The sequence below is a fragment of the Argopecten irradians genome, chromosome 1 (genome assembly GCF_041381155.1).
Source record: "Argopecten irradians isolate NY chromosome 1, Ai_NY, whole genome shotgun sequence".
Taxonomy (NCBI): Eukaryota; Metazoa; Mollusca; class Bivalvia; order Pectinida; family Pectinidae; genus Argopecten; species Argopecten irradians.
In genome coordinates, this window is record NC_091134.1 from 61011390 (window position 1) to 61033561 (window position 22172).

Below are 22172 nucleotides of genomic sequence, written 5' to 3' on the forward strand. Positions count from 1 at the left end.
TTACATGAGAATAGCTGTATAGTGTATCTTACATGAGAATAGCTGTATAGTGTATCTTACATGAGAATAGCTGTATAGTGTATCTTACATGAGAATAGCTGTATAGTGTATCTTACATGAGAATAGCTGTAGTGTGTATCTTACATGAGAATAGCTGTATAGTGTATCTTACATGAGAATAGCTGTATAGTGTATCTTACATGAGAATAGCTGTATAGTGTATCTTACATGAGAATAGCTGTATAGTGTATCTTACATGAGAATAGCTGTATAGTGTATCTTACATGAGAATAGCTGTATAGTGTATCTTACATGAGAGTAGCTGTATAGTGTATCTTACATGAGAATAGCTGTATAGTGTATCTTACATGAGAATAGCTGTATAGTGTATCTTACATGAGAATAGCTGTATAGTGTATCTTACATGAGAATAGCTGTATAGTGTATCTTACATGAGAATAGCTGTATAGTGTATCTTACATGAGAATAGCTGTATAGTGTATCTTACATGAGAATAGCTGTATAGTGTATCTTACATGAGAATAGCTGTATAGTGTATCTTACATGAGAATAGCTGTATAGTGTATCTTACATGAGAATAGCTGTATAGTGTATCTTACATGAGAATAGCTGTATAGTGTATCTTACATGAGAATAGCTGTAGTGTATCTTACATGAGAATAGCTGTATAGTGTATCTTACATGAGAATAGCTGTATAGTGTATCTTACATGAGAATAGCTGTGTATAGTGTATCTTACATGAGAATAGCTGTATAGTGTATCTTACATGAGAATAGCTGTATAGTGTATCTTACATGAGAATAGCTGTATAGTGTATCTTACATGAGAATAGCTGTATAGTGTATCTTACATGAGAATAGCTGTATAGTGTATCTTACATGAGAATAGCTGTATAGTGTATCTTACATGAGAATAGCTGTATAGTGTATCTTACATGAGAATAGCTGTATAGTGTATCTTACATGAGAATAGCTGTATAGTGTATCTTACATGAGAATAGCTGTATAGTGTATCTTACATGAGAATAGCTGTATAGTGTATCTTACATGAGAATAGCTGTATAGTGTATCTTACATGAGAATAGCTGTATAGTGTATCTTACATGAGAATAGCTGTAGTGTATCTTACATGAGAATAGCTGTATAGTGTATCTTACATGAGAATAGCTGTATAGTGTATCTTACATGAGAATAGCTGTATAGTGTATCTTACATGAGAATAGCTGTATAGTGTATCTTACATGAGAATAGCTGTAGTGTGTATCTTACATGAGAATAGCTGTATAGTGTATCTTACATGAGAATAGCTGTATAGTGTATCTTACATGAGAGTAGCTGTATAGTGTATCTTACATGAGAATAGCTGTATAGTGTATCTTACATGAGAATAGCTGTATAGTGTATCTTACATGAGAATAGCTGTATAGTGTATCTTACATGAGAATAGCTGTATAGTGTATCTTACATGAGAATAGCTGTATAGTGTATCTTACATGAGAATAGCTGTATAGTGTATCTTACATGAGAATAGCTGTATAGTGTATCTTACATGAGAATAGCTGTATAGTGTATCTTACATGAGAATAGCTGTATAGTGTATGTATCTTACATGAGAATAGCTGTATAGTGTATCTTACATGAGAATAGCTGTATAGTGTATCTTACATGAGAATAGTGTGCTGTATAGTGTATCTTACATGAGAATAGCTGTATAGTGTATCTTACATGAGAATAGCTGTATAGTGTATCTTACATGAGAATAGCTGTATAGTGTATCTTACATGAGAATAGCTGTAGTGTATCTTACATGAGAATAGCTGTATAGTGTATCTTACATGAGAATAGCTGTATAGTGTATCTTACATGAGAATAGCTGTATAGTGTATCTTACATGAGAATAGCTGTATAGTGTATCTTACATGAGAATAGCTGTATAGTGTATCTTACATGAGAATAGCTGTATAGTGTATCTTACATGAGAATAGCTGTATAGTGTATCTTACATGAGAATAGCTGTATAGTGTATCTTACATGAGAATAGCTGTATAGTGTATCTTACATGAGAATAGCTGTATAGTGTATCTTACATGAGAATAGCTGTATAGTGTATCTTACATGAGAATAGCTGTATAGTGTATCTTACATGAGAATAGCTGTATAGTGTGTATCTTACATGAGAATAGCTGTATAGTGTATCTTACATGAGAATAGCTGTAGTGTATCTTACATGAGAATAGCTGTATAGTGTATCTTACATGAGAATAGCTGTATAGTGTATCTTACATGAGAATAGCTGTATAGTGTATCTTACATGAGAATAGCTGTATAGTGTATCTTACATGAGAATAGCTGTATAGTGTATCTTACATGAGAATAGCTGTATAGTGTATCTTACATGAGAATAGCTGTATAGTGTGTATCTTACATGAGAATAGCTGTATAGTGTATCTTACATGAGAATAGCTGTATAGTGTATCTTACATGAGAATAGCTGTATAGTGTATCTTACATGAGAATAGCTGTATAGTGTATCTTACATGAGAATAGCTGTATAGTGTATCTTACATGAGAATAGCTGTATAGTGTATCTTACATGAGAATAGCTGTATAGTGTATCTTACATGAGAATAGCTGTATAGTGTATCTTACATGAGAATAGCTGTAGTGTTGTATCTTACATGAGAATAGCTGTATAGTGTATCTTACATGAGAATAGCTGTAAGTGTATCTTACATGAGAATAGCTGTATAGTGTATCTTACATGAGAATAGCTGTATAGTGTATCTTACATGAGAATAGCTGTATAGTGTATCTTACATGAGAATAGCTGTATAGTGTATCTTACATGAGAATAGCTGTATAGTGTATCTTACATGAGAATAGCTGTATAGTGTATCTTACATGAGAATAGCTGTAGTGTTCTTACATGAGAATAGCTGTATAGTGTATCTTACATGAGAATAGCTGTATAGTGTATCTTACATGAGAATAGCTGTATAGTGTATCTTACATGAGAATAGCTGTATAGTGTATCTTACATGAGAATAGCTGTATAGTGTATCTTACATGAGAATAGCTGTATGTGTAGTTATCTTACATGAGAATAGCTGTATAGTGTATCTTACATGAGAATAGCTGTATAGTGTATCTTACATGAGAATAGCTGTATAGTGTATCTTACATGAGAATAGCTGTATAGTGTATCTTACATGAGAATAGCTGTATAGTGTATCTTACATGAGAATAGCTGTATAGTGTATCTTACATGAGAATAGCTGTATAGTGTATCTTACATGAGAATAGCTGTATAGTGTATCTTACATGAGAATAGCTGTATAGTGTATCTTACATGAGAATAGCTGTATAGTGTATCTTACATGAGAATAGCTGTATAGTGTATCTTACATGAGAATAGCTGTATAGTGTATCTTACATGAGAATAGCTGTATAGTGTATCTTACATGAGAATAGCTGTATAGTGTATCTTTACATGAGAATAGCTGTAGTGTATCTTACATGAGAATAGCTGTATAGTGTATCTTACATGAGAATAGCTGTATAGTGTATCTTACATGAGAATAGCTGTATAGTGTATCTTACATGAGAATAGCTGTATAGTGTATCTTACATGAGAGTAGTTCTTAATAGTAGTATAGTTATCTTACATGAGAATAGCTGTATAGTGTATCTTACATGAGAATAGCTGTATAGTGTATCTTACATGAGAATAGCTGTATAGTGTATCTTACATGAGAATAGCTGTATAGTGTATCTTACATGAGAATAGCTGTATAGTGTATCTTACATGAGAATAGCTGTATAGTGTATCTTACATGAGAATAGCTGTATAGTGTATCTTACATGAGAATAGCTGTATAGTGTATCTTACATGAGAATAGCTGTATAGTGTATCTTACATGAGAATAGCTGTATAGTGTATCTTACATGAGAATAGCTGTATAGTGTATCTTACATGAGAATAGCTGTATAGTGTATCTTACATGAGAATAGCTGTATAGTGTATCTTACATGAGAATAGCTGTATAGTGTATCTTACATGAGATAGCTGTATAGTGTATCTTACATGAGAATAGCTGTATAGTGTATCTTACATGAGAATAGCTGTATAGTGTATCTTACATGAGAATAGCTGTATAGTGTATCTTACATGAGAATAGCTGTATAGTGTATCTTACATGAGAATAGCTGTATAGTGTATCTTACATGAGAATAGCTGTATAGTGTATCTTACATGAGAATAGCTGTATAGTGTATCTTACATGAGAATAGCTGTATAGTGTATCTTACATGAGAATAGCTGTATAGTGTATCTTACATGAGAATAGCTGTATAGTGTATCTTACATGAGAATAGCTGTATAGTGTATCTTACATGAGAATAGCTGTATAGTGTATCTTACATGAGAATAGCTGTATAGTGTATCTTACATGAGAATAGCTGTATGTAGTGTATCTTACATGATGAATAGCTGTATAGTGTATCTTACATGAGAATAGCTGTATAGTGTATCTTACATGAGAATAGCTGTATGTGTATCTTACATGAGAATAGCTGTATAGTGTATCTTACATATGAATAGCTGTATAGTGTATCTTACATGAGAATAGCTGTATAGTGTATCTTACATGAGAATAGCTGTATAGTGTATCTTACATGAGAATAGCTGTATAGTGTATCTTACATGAGAATAGCTGTATAGTGTATCTTACATGAGAATAGCTGTATAGTGTATCTTACATGAGAATAGCTGTATAGTGTATCTTACATGAGAATAGCTGTATAGTGTATCTTACATGAGAATAGCTGTATAGTGTATCTTACATGAGAATAGCTGTATAGTGTATCTTACATGAGAATAGCTGTATAGTGTATCTTACATGAGAATAGCTGTATAGTGTATCTTACATGAGAATAGCTGTATAGTGTATCTTACATGAGAATAGCTGTATAGTGTATCTTACATGAGAATAGCTGTATAGTGTATCTTACATGAGAATAGCTGTATAGTGTATCTTACATGAGAAAGCTGTATAGTGTATCTTACATGAGAATAGCTGTATAGTGTATCTTACATGAGAATAGCTGTATAGTGTATCTTACATGAGAATAGCTGTATAGTGTATCTTACATGAGAATAGCTGTATAGTGTATCTTACATGAGAATAGCTGTATAGTGTATCTTACATGAGAATAGCTGTATAGTGTATCTTACATGAGAATAGCTGTATAGTGTATCTTACATGAGAATAGCTGTATAGTGTATCTTACATGAGAATAGCTGTATAGTGTATCTTACATGAGAATAGCTGTATAGTGTATCTTACATGAGAATAGCTGTATAGTGTATCTTACATGAGAATAGCTGTAGTGTATCTTACATGAGAATAGCTGTATAGTGTATCTTACATGAGAATAGCTGTATAGTGTATCTTACATGAGAATAGCTGTATAGTGTATCTTACATGAGAATAGCTGTATAGTGTATCTTACATGAGAATAGCTGTATAGTGTATCTTACATGAGAATAGCTGTATAGTGTATCTTACATGAGAATAGCTGTATAGTGTATCTTACATGAGAATAGCTGTATAGTGTATCTTACATGAGAATAGCTGTAGTGTATCTTACATGAGAATAGCTGTATAGTGTATCTTACATGAGAATAGCTGTATAGTGTATCTTACATGAGAATAGCTGTATAGTGTATCTTACATGAGAATAGCTGTATAGTGTATCTTACATGAGAATAGCTGTATAGTGTATCTTACATGAGAATAGCTGTATAGTGTATCTTACATGAGAATAGCTGTATAGTGTATCTTACATGAGAATAGCTGTATAGTGTATCTTACATGAGAATAGCTGTATAGTGTATCTTACATGAGAATAGCTGTATAGTGTATCTTACATGAGAATAGCTGTATAGTGTATCTTACATGAGAATAGCTGTATAGTGTATCTTACATGAGAATAGCTATAGTGTATCTTACATGAGAATAGCTGTATAGTGTATCTTACATGAGAATAGCTGTATAGTGTATCTTACATGAGAATAGCTGTATAGTGTATCTTACATGAGAATAGCTGTATAGTGTATCTTACATGAGAATAGCTGTATAGTGTATCTTACATGAGAATAGCTGTATAGTGTATCTTACATGAGAATAGCTGTATAGTGTATCTTACATGAGAATAGCTGTATAGTGTATCTTACATGAGAATAGCTGTATAGTGTATCTTACATGAGAATAGCTGTATAGTGTATCTTACATGAGAATAGCTGTATAGTGTATCTTACATGAGAATAGCTGTATAGTGTATCTTACATGAGAATAGCTGTATAGTGTATCTTACATGAGAATAGCTGTATAGTGTATCTTACATGAGAATAGCTGTATAGTGTATCTTACATGAGAATAGCTGTATAGTGTATCTTACATGAGAATAGCTGTATAGTGTATCTTACATGAGAATAGCTGTATAGTGTATCTTACATGAGAATAGCTGTATAGTGTATCTTACATGAGAATAGCTGTATAGTGTATCTTACATGAGAATAGCTGTATAGTGTATCTTACATGAGAATAGCTGTATAGTGTATCTTACATGAGAATAGCTGTATAGTGTATCTTACATGAGAATAGCTGTATAGTGTATCTTACATGAGAATAGCTGTATAGTGTATCTTACATGAGAATAGCTGTATAGTGTATCTTACATGAGAATAGCTGTATAGTGTATCTTACATGAGAATAGTGTAGTGATTTATATAGTGTATCTTACATGAGAATAGCTGTATAGTGTATCTTACATGAGAATAGCTGTATAGTGTATCTTACATGAGAATAGCTGTATAGTGTATCTTACATGAGAATAGCTGTATAGTGTATCTTACATGAGAATAGCTGTATAGTGTATCTTACATGAGAATAGCTGTATAGTGTATCTTACATGAGAATAGCTGTATAGTGTATCTTACATGAGAATAGCTGTATAGTGTATCTTACATGAGAATAGCTGTATAGTGTATCTTACATGAGAATAGCTGTATAGTGTATCTTACATGAGAATAGCTGTATAGTGTATCTTACATGAGAATAGCTGTATAGTGTATCTTACATGAGAATAGCTGTATAGTGTATCTTACATGAGAATAGCTGTATAGTGTATCTTACATGAGAATAGCTGTATAGTGTATCTTACATGAGAATAGCTGTATAGTGTATCTTACATGAGAATAGCTGTATAGTGTATCTTACATGAGAATAGCTGTATAGTGTATCTTACATGAGAATAGCTGTATAGTGTATCTTACATGAGAATAGCTGTATAGTGTATCTTACATGAGAAAGCTGTATAGTGTATCTTACATGAGAATAGCTGTTAGTGTATCTTACATGAGAATAGCTGTATAGTGTATCTTACATGAGAATAGCTGTATAGTGTATCTTACATGAGAATAGCTGTATAGTGTATCTTACATGAGAATAGCTGTAGTGTATCTTACATGAGATAATGATAGTGTATCTTACATGAGAATAGCTGTATAGTGTATCTTACATGAGAATAGCTGTATAGTGTATCTTACATGAGAAGTGTTAGTGTATCTTACATGAGAATAGCTGTATAGTGTATCTTACATGAGAATAGCTGTATAGTGTATCTTACATGAGAATAGCTGTATAGTGTATCTTACATGAGAATAGCTGTATAGTGTATCTTACATGAGAATAGCTGTATAGTGTATCTTACATGAGAATAGCTGTATAGTGTATCTTACATGAGAATAGCTGTATAGTGTATCTTACATGAGAATAGCTGAATAGCTGTATAGTGTATCTTACATGAGAATAGCTGTATAGTGTATCTTACATGAGAATAGCTGTATAGTGTATCTTACATGAGAATAGCTGTATAGTGTATCTTACATGAGAATAGCTGTATAGTGTATCTTACATGAGAATAGCTGTATAGTGTATCTTACATGAGAATAGCTGTATAGTGTATCTTACATGAGAATAGCTGTATAGTGTATCTTACATGAGAATAGCTGTATAGTGTATCTTACATGAGAATAGCTGTATAGTGTATCTTACATGAGAATAGCTGTATAGTGTATCTTACATGAGAATAGCTGTAGTGTATCTTACATGAGAATAGCTGTATAGTGTATCTTACATGAGAATAGCTGTATAGTGTATCTTACATGAGAATAGCTGTATAGTGTATCTTACATGAGAATAGCTGTATAGTGTATCTTACATGAGAATAGCTGTATAGTGTATCTTACATGAGAATAGCTGTATAGTGTATCTTACATGAGAATAGCTGTATAGTGTATCTTACATGAGAATAGCTGTATAGTGTATCTTACATGAGAATAGCTGTATAGTGTATCTTACATGAGAATAGCTGTATAGTGTATCTTACATGAGAATAGCTGTATAGTGTATCTTACATGAGAATAGCTGTATAGTGTATCTTACATGAGAATAGCTGTATAGTGTATCTTACATGAGAATAGCTGTATAGTGTATCTTACATGAGAATAGCTGTATAGTGTATCTTACATGAGAATAGCTGTATAGTGTATCTTACATGAGAATAGCTGTATAGTGTATCTTACATGAGAATAGCTGTATAGTGTATCTTACATGAGAATAGCTGTATAGTGTATCTTACATGAGAATAGCTGTATAGTGTATCTTACATGAGAATAGCTGTATAGTGTATCTTACATGAGAATAGCTGTATAGTGTATCTTACATGAGAATAGCTGTATAGTGTATCTTACATGAGAATAGCTGTATAGTGTATCTTACATGAGAATAGCTGTATAGTGTATCTTACATGAGAATAGCTGTATAGTGTATCTTACATGAGAATAGCTGTATAGTGTATCTTACATGAGAATAGCTGTATAGTGTATCTTACATGAGAATAGCTGTATAGTGTATCTTACATGAGAATAGCTGTATAGTGTATCTTACATGAGAATAGCTGTATAGTGTATCTTACATGAGAATAGCTGTATAGTGTATCTTACATGAGAATAGCTGTATAGTGTATCTTACATGAGAATAGCTGTATAGTGTATCTTACATGAGAATAGCTGTATAGTGTATCTTACATGAGAATAGCTGTATAGTGTATCTTACATGAGAATAGCTGTATAGTGTATCTTACATGAGAATAGCTGTATAGTGTATCTTACATGAGAATAGCTGTATAGTGTATCTTACATGAGAATAGCTGTAGTGTATCTTACATGAGAATAGCTGTATAGTGTATCTTACATGAGAATAGCTGTATAGTGTATCTTACATGAGAATAGCTGTATAGTGTATCTTACATGAGAATAGCTGTATAGTGTATCTTACATGAGAATAGCTGTATAGTGTATCTTACATGAGAATAGCTGTATAGTGTATCTTACATGAGAATAGCTGTATAGTGTATCTTACATGAGAATAGCTGTATAGTGTATCTTACAATGAGAATAGCTGTATAGTGTGTATCTTACATGAGAATAGCTGTATAGTGTATCTTACATGAGAATAGCTGTATAGTGTATCTTACATGAGAATAGCTGTATAGTGTATCTTACATGAGAATAGCTGTATAGTGTATCTTACATGAGAATAGCTGTATAGTGTATCTTACATGAGAATAGCTGTATAGTGTATCTTACATGAGAATAGCTGTATAGTGTATCTTACATGAGAATAGCTGTATAGTGTATCTTACATGAGAATAGCTGTATAGTGTATCTTACATGAGAATAGCTGTATAGTGTATCTTACATGAGAATAGCTGTATAGTGTATCTTACATGAGAATAGCTGTATAGTGTATCTTACATGAGAATAGCTGTATAGTGTATCTTACATGAGAATGCATTTTCTGTAGTATCATTACATATCTTACATAGAATTGGTGGTTAGACTGTCCATGTCATTTTCTGTAGTATCCATTACATATCTTACATAGAATTGGTGGTTAGACTGTCCATGTCATTTTCTGTAGTATCATTACACATCTTACATAGAATTGGTGGTTAGACTGTCCATGTCATTTTCTGTAGTATCATTACACATCTTACATAGAATTGGTGGTTAGACCGTCATAAGTCATTTTCTGTAGTATCATTACACATCTTACATAGAATTGGTGGTTAGACTGTCCATGTCATTTTCTGTAGTATCATTACACATCTTACATAGAATTGGTGGTTAGACTGTCCATGTCATTTTCTGTAGTATCATTACACATCTTACATAGAATTGGTGGTTAGACTGTCATTAAAGTCTTTCGTAATTGCATTTAATTTTCATAATTGGAAAGTAAAACAAGATTATATATTTTTGTAGAGTCGCAAAAATTAATAGCTAAACGTTAATAATACACATGTCATCACCATCTAAATGATTAAAGTAAAATAACTTAAATGTCAATTTTAATAATGCGGGTCGTATCATTTTTCCCGCCGTTGTCCTAATTACCATGCGCTAGTTGACTTCCACTGCGCTAGACAGCAAAACAGCGAAATGAGTATTCACTGTTAACATAGTTTATGCAGGGAATTTTGCATTTGTTTGGTGTTGTTGTATGCCATCAATATTAATTTTGTTATGTTACAATTGATTTTAAGAAACTAATCTTTGGAAAGGTAGTGTGCCTTTTCAGAAACGGCTTTTAATTTTTAGCCCACCATCATCAGTCCGTCCGTCCGTTAACATTTCTTGTTATCGCTATTTCTCTGAAAGTACTGGAGGGATCATTCTCAAATTTCATATGTAGGTTCCCATGGGGCCCTTGTTTTGCATATTGCATTTTGGAACTGATCGGTCAACAAGATGGCTGCCAGGCAGCCATCTTGGATTTTGATAGTTAAAGTTTGTTATCGCTATTTTGTCAGAAAGTACTAAAGGGATCATTCTCAAATTTCATATGTAGGTTCCTCTGGGGCCCTAGTTGTGCATATTGCATTTTGGGACTGATCGGTCAACAAGATGACCGCCAGGCAGCCATCTTGGATTTTGATAGTCAAAGTTTGTTATCGCTATTTCTCAGAAAGTACCAAAGGGATCATTCTCAAATTTCATATGTAGGTTCCTCTGGGGCCCTAGTTGTGCATATTGCATTTTGGGACTGATCGGTCAACAAGATGACCGCCAGGCAGCCATCTTGGATTTTGATAGTCAAAGTTTGTTATCGCTATTTCTCAGAAAGTACCAAAGGGATCATTCTCAAATTTCATAAGTAGGTTCCTCTGGGGCCCTAGTTGTGCATACTGCATTTTGGGACTGATCGGTCAACAAGATGGCCGCCAGGCAGCCATCTTGGATTTTGATAGTTAAAGTTTGTTATCGCAATTTCTCAGAAAGTATAAATAGGATCATTCTCAAATTTCATATGTAGGTTCCTCTGGGGCTCTAGTTGTGCATATACATTATGTAGCATTTTGGGACTGATCGGTCAACAAGATGGCCGCCAGGCAGCCATCTTGGATTTTGATAGTTAAAAGTTTGTTATCGCTATTTCTCAGAAAGTACCAAAGGGATCATTCTCAAATTTCATATGTAGGACTAAGGTTCCTCTGGGGCCCTAGTTGTGCATATTGCGTGTTGGGACTGATCGGTCCACAAGATGGCTGAGCGTCTGCCATCTTGGATTTTGATAATTACCGCTATTTCTCAGAAATTACTGAAGGGATCTCTCTCAAATTCCATACATAGGTTCCCCTTGGGCCCCAGTTGTGCATAGTACCTTTTTGGACTGATTGGTCAACAAGATGGCCAACTTACTGCCATCTTGGATTTCATTGTTGAAGTTTGTTACCGCAATTTCTCAGAAAGTACTCAAGCGATCTGTGTCAAATTTTATATGTAGTATTTTTTTAAATGTTTGAAAAGCAGGGAAAAGATCCCTCTTTCCATTGTTAGACATAGATCATTCTTTGGTGGGCACCAAGATCCCTCTGGGATCTCTTGTTTAAATGGGAATGTAAAACGAGATGAAGGTGAAATAAAATGTTCTGATACTTCAAAGTACTTCGAACTTCACATTGATAGACTAGAGTGGTGAAATAACATTGATATAATGATAGTACAACTTATATTTTAGATACTGATACCTTTCCTTAGACTTACATATATTACCTGTGTTAACATTGATGATAGGACTTATATTTTATATACTAATGACAGCTACCTTTCCTTACACTTACATATGTTACCTGTGTTAATTATCTGTGTTAACATTGGCGATAGTACTTATATTTTAGATACAAATGTCAGCTACCTTTCCTTACACTTACATATGTTACCTGTGTTAACATTGGTGATAGTACTTATATTTTAGATACAAATGTCAGCTACCTTTCCTTACACTTACATATGTTACCTGTGTTAACATTGGTGATAGTACTTATATTTTAGATACAAATGTCAGCTACCTTTCCTTAGACTTACATATATTACCTGTGTTAATTATCTGTGTTAACATTGGCGATAGTACTTATATTTTAGATACAAATGTCAGCTACCTTTCCTTACACTTACATATGTTACCTGTGTTAACATTGGTGATAGTACTTATATTTTAGATACAAATGTCAGCTACCTTTCCTTACACTTACATATGTTACCTGTGTTAATTATCTGTGTTAACATTGATGATAGTACTTATATTTTAGATACAAATGACAGCTACCTTTCCTTAGACTTACATATATTACCTGTGTTAATTACCTGTGTTCATACATTGGATGATAAGTATTATATTTTAGATACAAAATGTACAGCTATCCTTTCCTTAGACTTACAGATATTACCGTGTTGTTAATTATCTGTAGTTAACATTGTGATAGTACTTGTATTTTTAGATGCTAATGACAGCTACCTTTCCTTAGCTCTTACTTTATGTTACCTACATGTTATGAGATTTGAATTGTCTATGTTTTAATATCTCACTCACTGTATATTAAAACCTTATACACCGACTACCAGTGTTGGTAAAACATAGATTGAATTTCAGTTTACTTTGTAATAACTTATCACTCTATATTAAAATTATTACACAGTTAAACCAATGATGAACCTTGGGTTGTTGAATTCACCCTTCTAACTTTGTCATTGTCAAATTTATATAGTATTCGACCCCAATAAGCGCCCATGTTCCTAATAAGCGCCCTCCCCCTTTTTTGAAGGCCTCAATTTCAATTGCCAGGACATATATAAGGACCAAAATTACATAAAACGTTATAGGACTTTGCAATAAATTTTTGACTTATTAGCACCATTTCATTTTTATCATTTTTTTTAAGCGCCCTGGGCGCTTAATTGGGTCGAACTACAGTAATATATAATTATAATGAATCAAATATAAGGATTTAGTTATAGTACTTAATTCATCTCCCCTTAGTCACAGAACTTTCCTGCACCAAGTTATTTATATTTTACAGACATAACTTACCTCCCTTTGAGTCTCCTTGATGATCTACCATAGGATAGTATGAAGCATCTGGTTCTCGCTTAAAACTTATATAAAGAGGTGTTTATGTGAATAATCTTATATGAATGCCAAATGTCTGCAAAAGTTTGCAGTATTATTAAATAATCCCACTAGCTTTCTCATTGGTTATGGTTTTTCCCTAGTTATTCTTGTGTATTGCAAAAAAAAAAAAAAAATGAAATAAAATAAAAATTGAATTACCTCCCCTTTATCATGGACAATACTGACATCACAAGTATTATCTTTCCAAAAACCCTTTGGTTGGAAAGAACTATATTGCTAAGCAATTTCAAATGTCCTGGTGGGAGCCATTTTGTAATTTGTGAGCTTGTGTTAGTGCAAGATGCAATGTAGCCAGACCTAAAGAACAACAGTTTTAATTAAGTTTGCTAAGCTCAGAAAAAAAGAAAATATTGAACTTTATCTCATTGTATGTTTCTGTGTTTTTAGTGTGTACTGTCATTCCGCATACTGCATTTTAATATGTTCCGTGTTCCGTCAGTTACCCTACGCATACACATAAAACGCTAATGCATGAATTAGCGAATTTCTAAATTAGTTTTCTGATAAGTATGACTGCTTGCTGGACATAAATAACCATTGCTTTCTTTAAAAAGAATAATAATAGTTACCCACAGTTAAATGTGGAAATATTGCAAATTAAATGCTCCAATGCATAAATGTTAGGTATAAGCTCTTGGTAAAACTATGAAATATTTAACCATACTTAAACATAAAAATAAAAAGCAAAATAACTTATGAAATTAAAAATAAAATCCCAATAGGTTAGAAACATAAAAATAAAACTCATTAGCTTATAACATAGAAATAAAAAGCCAATAGCCTATACACAAAAATAAAAGTTCAATAGATATACCTGGTAGTTTAGGAATTAAACTACATATTTACTGAAGATTTTTCCATATCTTTCTGTAATGCTTTATGTATATTATTATAAAAAAATGCCCTGGGCCCCGAGTTGTATTGAAAAATAGAGCTCTACACAGATCATTTTTGATAAGACTAAATCATCCACAGATTTCATATATTATATGAAAGTTAAAATATTTCATTTGTAGGTGGATGTACATTGTTGTAGAGCTTCAAGACGATTACCAAGGTAGATAATTACATGGATCTCGGAGAGCAGACGAAGATGGATGACCTAGATGATATAATTGAGAAACTCATATCAGAACTAGAGGGTGATGATAGCTCATTTAAGGAGATTGTCAATCTGTCTAGGACTAATCTTCATTCTCTCAAAATGTCAGAAATCCCAAAGAATATTTTGATCTTCTTGAAAATAATTTGGGACGAGAAGATATGCTTGATTTTCTGACGAATGTCACTGATTTCCAGAATTTGCATATCTTATTTGGTACAAGGAGGGTAGCAGATACATTAAAGGAGTGCAAATGCAAACTTGAGGAACTTAAACAAGATTGGATGAAAAAGAACATTTTTGATTCCAATTTTTATTGGAAGAGATCAAGAAATCAATGATATTATGAACACCTTCATCCAGAACAAAGACGTAAATATCACTGGTAAGTAATTTTTAACCTTCTGCTAAAAATGTTTTTTACTGTAAAAAAAATCACCAGTGTCAACCTTTTTATCCCGCCTCAGACAATAATCTTGTATTCCTATTGGTTTAAATGATGTCACATGATATCTAAGATATACAATGTAGTTGTATAAGGTTAGTAGAAATTGGTTTAGGTTTGGATGATAGAGTTAAAGTTCTTTGCGCCTAAAACGTCATTAGCAATTAGATGGAGGTTAAGTAATGCTTTGGACAACGGCACTCAGAGAAATGGAAACAATATGTTTGAATGACGATGCTGATGTCCACTTTCAAAAGCAAAACAAAATTGGCAATACTTATTCAGGATTATTAAACAGAAATTGACCATGACAACGTGTTTGAGTCATTCAATGAGGTGAAAAAGTTATGAGTCATTTTAGTCATACATAATGCATTTTGCAGTTATTTAAATGAAAGGGCCTTCACACAGTTTGTCAGTGACTTAAAATGGAAAAAAAATAATGCATCGAAAATAAACACCTATCAGACTCGGCTTTGCCTCAACCGATACTAGTTTTATTTAAATATAACCATGTTTTTACTTGTTAGGTCACTAACAAACTGTGTAGCTAAATAATATCTAGGGATTGGATCAACGACATATTTTTTATTGCATTAAGTACCCAATAAAAGGAAATAAACTGGAATATCGGATGATTTCAGGCTTGGGATAAGATTGTGTGGGTGATTAAAAATGTATTTCTCAGTAGGATGGTTTTGATTACAAAATGATGTTTGAATCATGTGATCAACATTAGTTCCACTTTCCAGTGATTGGGATGTCATATTTTGACCAATAAATGGTCTCACAATTTCTGGAAGATAATTACAATCAGCTAACTGTGACACCATTTTTAGCTGATCATAGTGTCCCAGATGCTTTTCTATTGAAAACTAATTTCCTTTGTACTATAATGGACTAATGGTAAGATGATAAAACAAAATGTGTGTTGAATTAGAATCTACTTGTATATGTGGTAGTAAGGTATGTTTTGAAATTTTGTTTTCCTGGGTTATCATATAAACCCCAGTACTATTCTGGAATTAAAGGTGTCAGTTTGTGGGGTGCTGGAGGTATAGGAAAGACATCCATTGGCAATGAAGTGTGTCGGCGACTTTGGGCATCAGATCGTTTTTGGGAAGTCATCAAAATAGATCTAAGGTAAAATTCATTGCATTGTTTTTGAAATTAATGTATCAAAAATATCAGTATATCTCACATTCATTTATAATGCTCTGATTGATTTAAAATTTGATCACATGACATTGAATAAGTTTGACATTTCAGTGGAGTTAAAAGGTAAGGGAAATAACTCCAGAGAAATTACCCCTTGGAAGCTCCACATGTGAACGAAAGTGGATGTCTACTGTAACTTCAACCAAAAATGGCAAATACATAAACATTGAAATGATTTAGTGAATCAGTGGTTAGACCAAATATTTTTGTTAGTAAAATAAAAACCACAGAAATGTTTTTACGTGTATAACTTTGTCCATATGGACATTTATCAGTAATTAGGCTCACGATGCTTTGTGTTACAGAGGGAAGTCCTCTATGGGAGATTTGCTGAAGGACATCATTTTGGAGCTTCAGAAGAAAGATGATCAAACAATGTCAGATGAAGCTACATGTGATCTACAAAACAGCCTTAAAGATACCATGGATAGCAAGATGCAGGCCATCATCTTACAGTACCTGGGCAACATTTCGCATAGTCAGTATTGATATTTATCAAATTTTCCACAGTGAAATATAACATAAAAGTGATATACATGTACTTCACTCCAGTGAAAATATAAATTTTGATATGTTCACTGGCTTTTGACCAATTGGAATGCAGCATTGACAGTGAAATATCTTTTTGATTGTTACCTCATTAGTTTGTGCACAAGAATTGACATAATAATAGCAAGTGCAAATACCTCTGTAAAATGCAATGGCAGAATGCGGAACTAGTGGTAATGGTCTTCTGTTAATGGATGTGTGACGTCTTTAATAAATAGTAATTTTTATATTTCAACATTTGTTCAGATATTTCAGTATAAATTGTATTTCAAATATAGGAGATTATTATAGTTGGTTTATATTCAGGATTTTGGAGCTAAGACTAGATAATTGGATTTGAATAGTGTTCATTAGTTCGAGTTGACCAGTGACCAGTCTTGGCATGTTCAGGGAGTAGACAGGTGACAAGCCCCTAAGTTGGCTCAGCCAGTCTAATTGTAATTAGTAAAATAAACATGTCCATTTAATTTGGGTTCTATTGTACAATGTTGACCATAGGCAAGAGTATATTAGATTATCACTGTAATGTAAGATTTTTAGGGTAACTCCGTCCACTAATTAATTGTATAGCCAATCAAAGTCTAACTTAGTATTTTTAGTAATTATTGTAATATATGGGATAATGATATAGAGTGTGTTAGTTAGTTAGAAAAAGAGTGTGTGGACCAGAGAGAAAGTGGTGTGCTGGCCTGTGCACCGAACCCATGGACATTAGACCAATTTTATAGTACAGGCCAGCATCCCAATATGTAATGTGTGTTAGAATGACAAGAATGGAAAATAAATACTGAAGAGGAAAATCAACTATATTTTGTTAATCATCAACAAATCAAACTAGAAATTGTCATAGACAATTTGGCGGGCTTTTCACTATATTTAGTTTACAATACCGTCATTGCCAGGTAAGTTAAAAACTAGGTAATGCATGGGTTTTGAAGTTGTAACCAATAAATGACCTTGACTTTCAGCCCCGAATAAAAATGTTTTAGTGAAGATCTGCATGAAGTTAGATCAGCCGAAGAGAACTCTTTGGTTATTGTTGAGTCATTTCGACTTGCTTACCAACATATGAACAAGGGTAATCACTTATAAAGAAATATACTGTTACATAGGTTTTTAGGGGGAGTTATCTTTATTTGCGCAGATTAAGTTTGATCAGCCGAAGAGAACTCTCATCTTAATCCAATTAATATTTCCAAATTCGTTCGAGCAAATGATAACGAGATCGAATGCGCCTTAACGTCATTTGACTTGCAGTGTTGTTAAGTATATATACCCCGGTATGTATATTTAAACTCTGGACCCCTGTGACCTTGAACGTATGAAAACTCTTGTCATTTTGGTTATTGTTGAGTCATTTAAAGATTTGAACATATATGACTCATGTGACCTTGAATATGGGTTAAGGTCATTCTTATATCTGACTTCATAGCCCATCCCCTGGACATCTTATATATGAAATATAAAGATCATAGACCTTACAGAACTTCAGTAGAAAAGTTTTCAAGTTTATTGTATAAAACAGGACCTTTAACATTTGACCCTTACCAAAAACCGGAAGTTGCCATTTTTTGTAATAACATGTAGAGAGAAAAATATTTGTATCTGCAAAAAATATTATTGGATGAACTCTGTGAAAAGAACTGTTAGTGAGTTATAAGCATTTTTAAATTTTAAGATATGACGTCATAGCGGCCATTTTGTTTTTTTGATGAAGATGAAAGTCATATCAAACGTTAGAGAACATTAGAGGGGTCTTTTCTATAGCAATTGTAGACTATATTAGTCATTCGACAATATATAATGTTAAATATTTTGGCGGGAATTTCGCAAAGATCAAAGGAATGTTCAAAATGGCATACAGCATTAACCGGAAGTGCTACCGAAAAATAAAAGACACCAAATTCATCAGAATGACATTCTGCATCGATATGTAAAAAGAAATTTCGCAAAATCAAAAAATAAAAAATTTGTGAACTTTGACCCCATAGCGAGCTTTTTTATTTGACCTTTGACCTAATTGCTGTAAATGAATAAAAGTTAGTCTATTACATGATCTACATAAAACATCAAAAATATTTGCTGTATCTTAAAGGGTTTTTGAGTTATGGCTGTTTTAAACTTTTTAGGTATGACGTCATGGCGGCCATCTTGGATTTTTGACCTACTTAAAAATGTTGCGGTCACCTCTTCAACTCATGCCATACAATATAACAATAAAGCCATTGGCATACCTCTTACCATTTTGAAGATCTTTTGGACACAAAATAAGTGTAGAAGAATAATAATTACTTACATAATATATACTAATAATAATAAAAATACTGTTAGAGGTATCTTTATGATTCCAATTGTTCCGAAATCAGAATGATGTTTTTAGTGTTCCAGCAAAATTAATGTATTTTATTTTTCTTACTTTTTGAGAAAATCAACTTTTTATGTCGATGCAAAAATTCACTTGGAAGGTCTTTATCACTACGTTGTTGATTCCGGTTGAAAACAAGCGCTCTGACGCCCTTCGAATTTGCGAATTCAAACTCAACAAAAGTAGCGGAATAATATCAATAAACCAGATATTTTTAGCACTAAATATCGAGATTAATCAGGCATAGAACTCGATACCAGGTAATAAGAATTTCCTGTAACAGTTGCGATATGAAAATATTGCGATGTGAGTAAATAAATGATTAATTTCTTTATTCTGATTACCATTTCTAAATTTGACGATTTGATCCCGAACATTCCAATGACGTCACTTTTTAGTCCTCTATGAGCCCGGGTGATTCGACCTTGTAAGCTGACGTTTTGAAGGATTGAATAAGCACTCATTTGCGGTATTATGGTGGCAATTTGCACTCATATACAGCTTAACATAGTTTAAAATAATAGTGTTACTTTATCATGGAACATTTCATTATTTAAACGTCACTTTGACAAAAAGAAACAGTAGGCCTACGTAGGCTACAATGTAAATCTTACAGCGTTTGTGGATACAAGGCTTCGTTTAGATTCTAGTAGATGAATTTCATGAAATATGCACAAAAAAACATCATTAACATGCTTCTGACACATATAATTAATGAGTTGAATTGAATATGTTTGACATTGTGTGTAAAAAAATCTATTTTGGTCTTTCGCCGTCGAAAACCGATGAAACCGCGGTACTACTGGGTTGCGAGCAGCTATCGTGATTTTTTCGTGTTTATTTTTTCTTATTCATTAAAAAAGCGATCTTTGACTATCTCTGAGTCCAAAAGGTTTCGGCTATAGCATTCCTTTTTTTATATTTGAGTTGAATGCATCAAATCGGATCTGTTCCCGACATCGACTGTGCATTGTATAACATTAGGCCTACCTGTACCTGCAGTTATCGTGATTTTTCATGCAACTTAGTAGAATTTTACGATGCATACGCAGTAGAAAGATATAATCTAAAAAAGATTGTATTGTACAATTTCTCAATGCATAATATAACTTTGATATTCCATGGTATAAAATAAAAAACTGTCGTTTTCTCCATATCAACGTAACACGAGCGTGTGCTTCGTCTCGGCGAAATCTAACTCATTCCTCTCAGAGGGTGGAGTCTTTAACGACGTTCGAGCATATCAGAAAAAAAATCAATAAAATAACAAACAAAGATTATCGTATACCAGGTATATTAAAGAACAACAAAAAAACTTTGTGAGTTGTGATCAATGTGTTATTATCCTTTTTTCACTTTTCTTCATGCTGAAACAACAGCTACATGCACATTACATTTACAATTTTTTATTTTTCCTATAAGGAAATACTCTATCATACAACAATGTTATCTGCTTCTTATAAAAAAAATCACTGTATATGAAAAAGCATAAATCTGGTTGAGTGTTAACGTGCAGATCTTCTGATCTTTCGATTCTCACCACCGGCGGCAATTTTTTTTTTTTTTTTTTTTTTTTTAATATATCGTGCAAACATGCCTATTCAAACTATTCACAATATCTGGCGAGGGCTACATGTACATGTAGCTCTATTACTACAGAATAAATAATTATATATCTGAGGATTTACATCGGATATATACATGGTCAGTATCTTACAGTAACTAGGCAAAGGACGTGTCCTTGAATAGACCTGTTAGTTTTATTTTGGTGTTGACACGGAAAGACGAGATGACTCCTGTCTCCTTGTTAGTTTTATTTTGGTGTTGACACGGAAAGACGAGATGACTCCTGTCTCCTGGACATTAAAACAAATCATTTATTTCAACTAGGCAAATAATAATTTGAAAATTCCATATACCGCCTGCAAGGAGACGTTCTAGGCCTATCGCTACCCACAATACACTTGATCGTGGTCTTATACATATGTATTATGTAACTTTCATCGATAATTTAATCCAGATATATCTGTCTTCGACAGTTATATTTAGAATTATGAATATGTGGAAGGAACGTATGTACAAGATAAAAACAACCCATCTCAACTGCTATTCCCGGGACCGTGAAATGTAATATTGGTCACCTCAGCCCAAGCACAGGGGCACGCAAATTATTCATTATGTAAAATAATTCCTATGTACGTCATGTCCACATGACTGAAAATTATATATTATGTAAATATCGGTTAGCTTGTTAACTTACATTATATATAATAATAATAATAAAAATACTGTAAGAGATATCTTCATAATTCCAATTGTTCTGAAATCAGAACGATTTTTTTAAGTGTTCCAGCAAAATTAATGTAGTGTAACTTACTTACTTTTGGAGAAAATCGTCTTTTTGTGTCCCTACTTCCCTGATGCAAATATTCACTTGGAAGGTCTTTATCACTACGGTGTTTATTCACGTTGAAAACAAGCGTTCTGACGCCCTTCGCGGGTTAAGTTCATTTTACGAATTTAAAGTCAACAATAGAAGCGGAATAATATCAAGAAACAATGCATTTTCAGCTCTAATATCGACATTAGTCGGGCACAAAACCCGATATCGGATAATAAGAATTTCCTGTAATAGTTGCAATAGGAAAAATATTACGATGTCAGTAAATAAATGTTTAATTTCTTTCGTTTGATTCAATTTCTAAATTTGTTGACTTGATCCCGAACATTCCAGTGACGTTACTTTTAGTAGGAGAGAATGAAACGGCAGTCAGTCCCGCCAAACAGTGACGTCACAATCACTGGAATGACGTCGCTTACATAATTCCCACGGTAGTAAAAAGGAGTACACACTCATTCGGTTTAGTGAATGCA

The 22172-nt window shown here is 33.0% G+C and overlaps 1 protein-coding gene across 1 annotated transcript in view; it reads left to right on the forward strand.

Annotated features, from left to right (window-relative positions):
* The first annotated feature begins 14656 nt into the window (after positions 1 to 14656).
* The window catches only part of LOC138336354 (uncharacterized), a 28741-nt gene continuing 21225 nt past the window's right edge, over positions 14657 to 22172 (forward strand). Inside the window, 5 exon segments of the mRNA XM_069285803.1 lie at positions 14657 to 14809; positions 14812 to 15032; positions 15034 to 15106; positions 16198 to 16309; positions 16690 to 16862. Coding sequence (XP_069141904.1) covers positions 14689 to 14809; positions 14812 to 15032; positions 15034 to 15106; positions 16198 to 16309; positions 16690 to 16862 — 700 coding nt within the window. The 5' untranslated portion in view covers positions 14657 to 14688.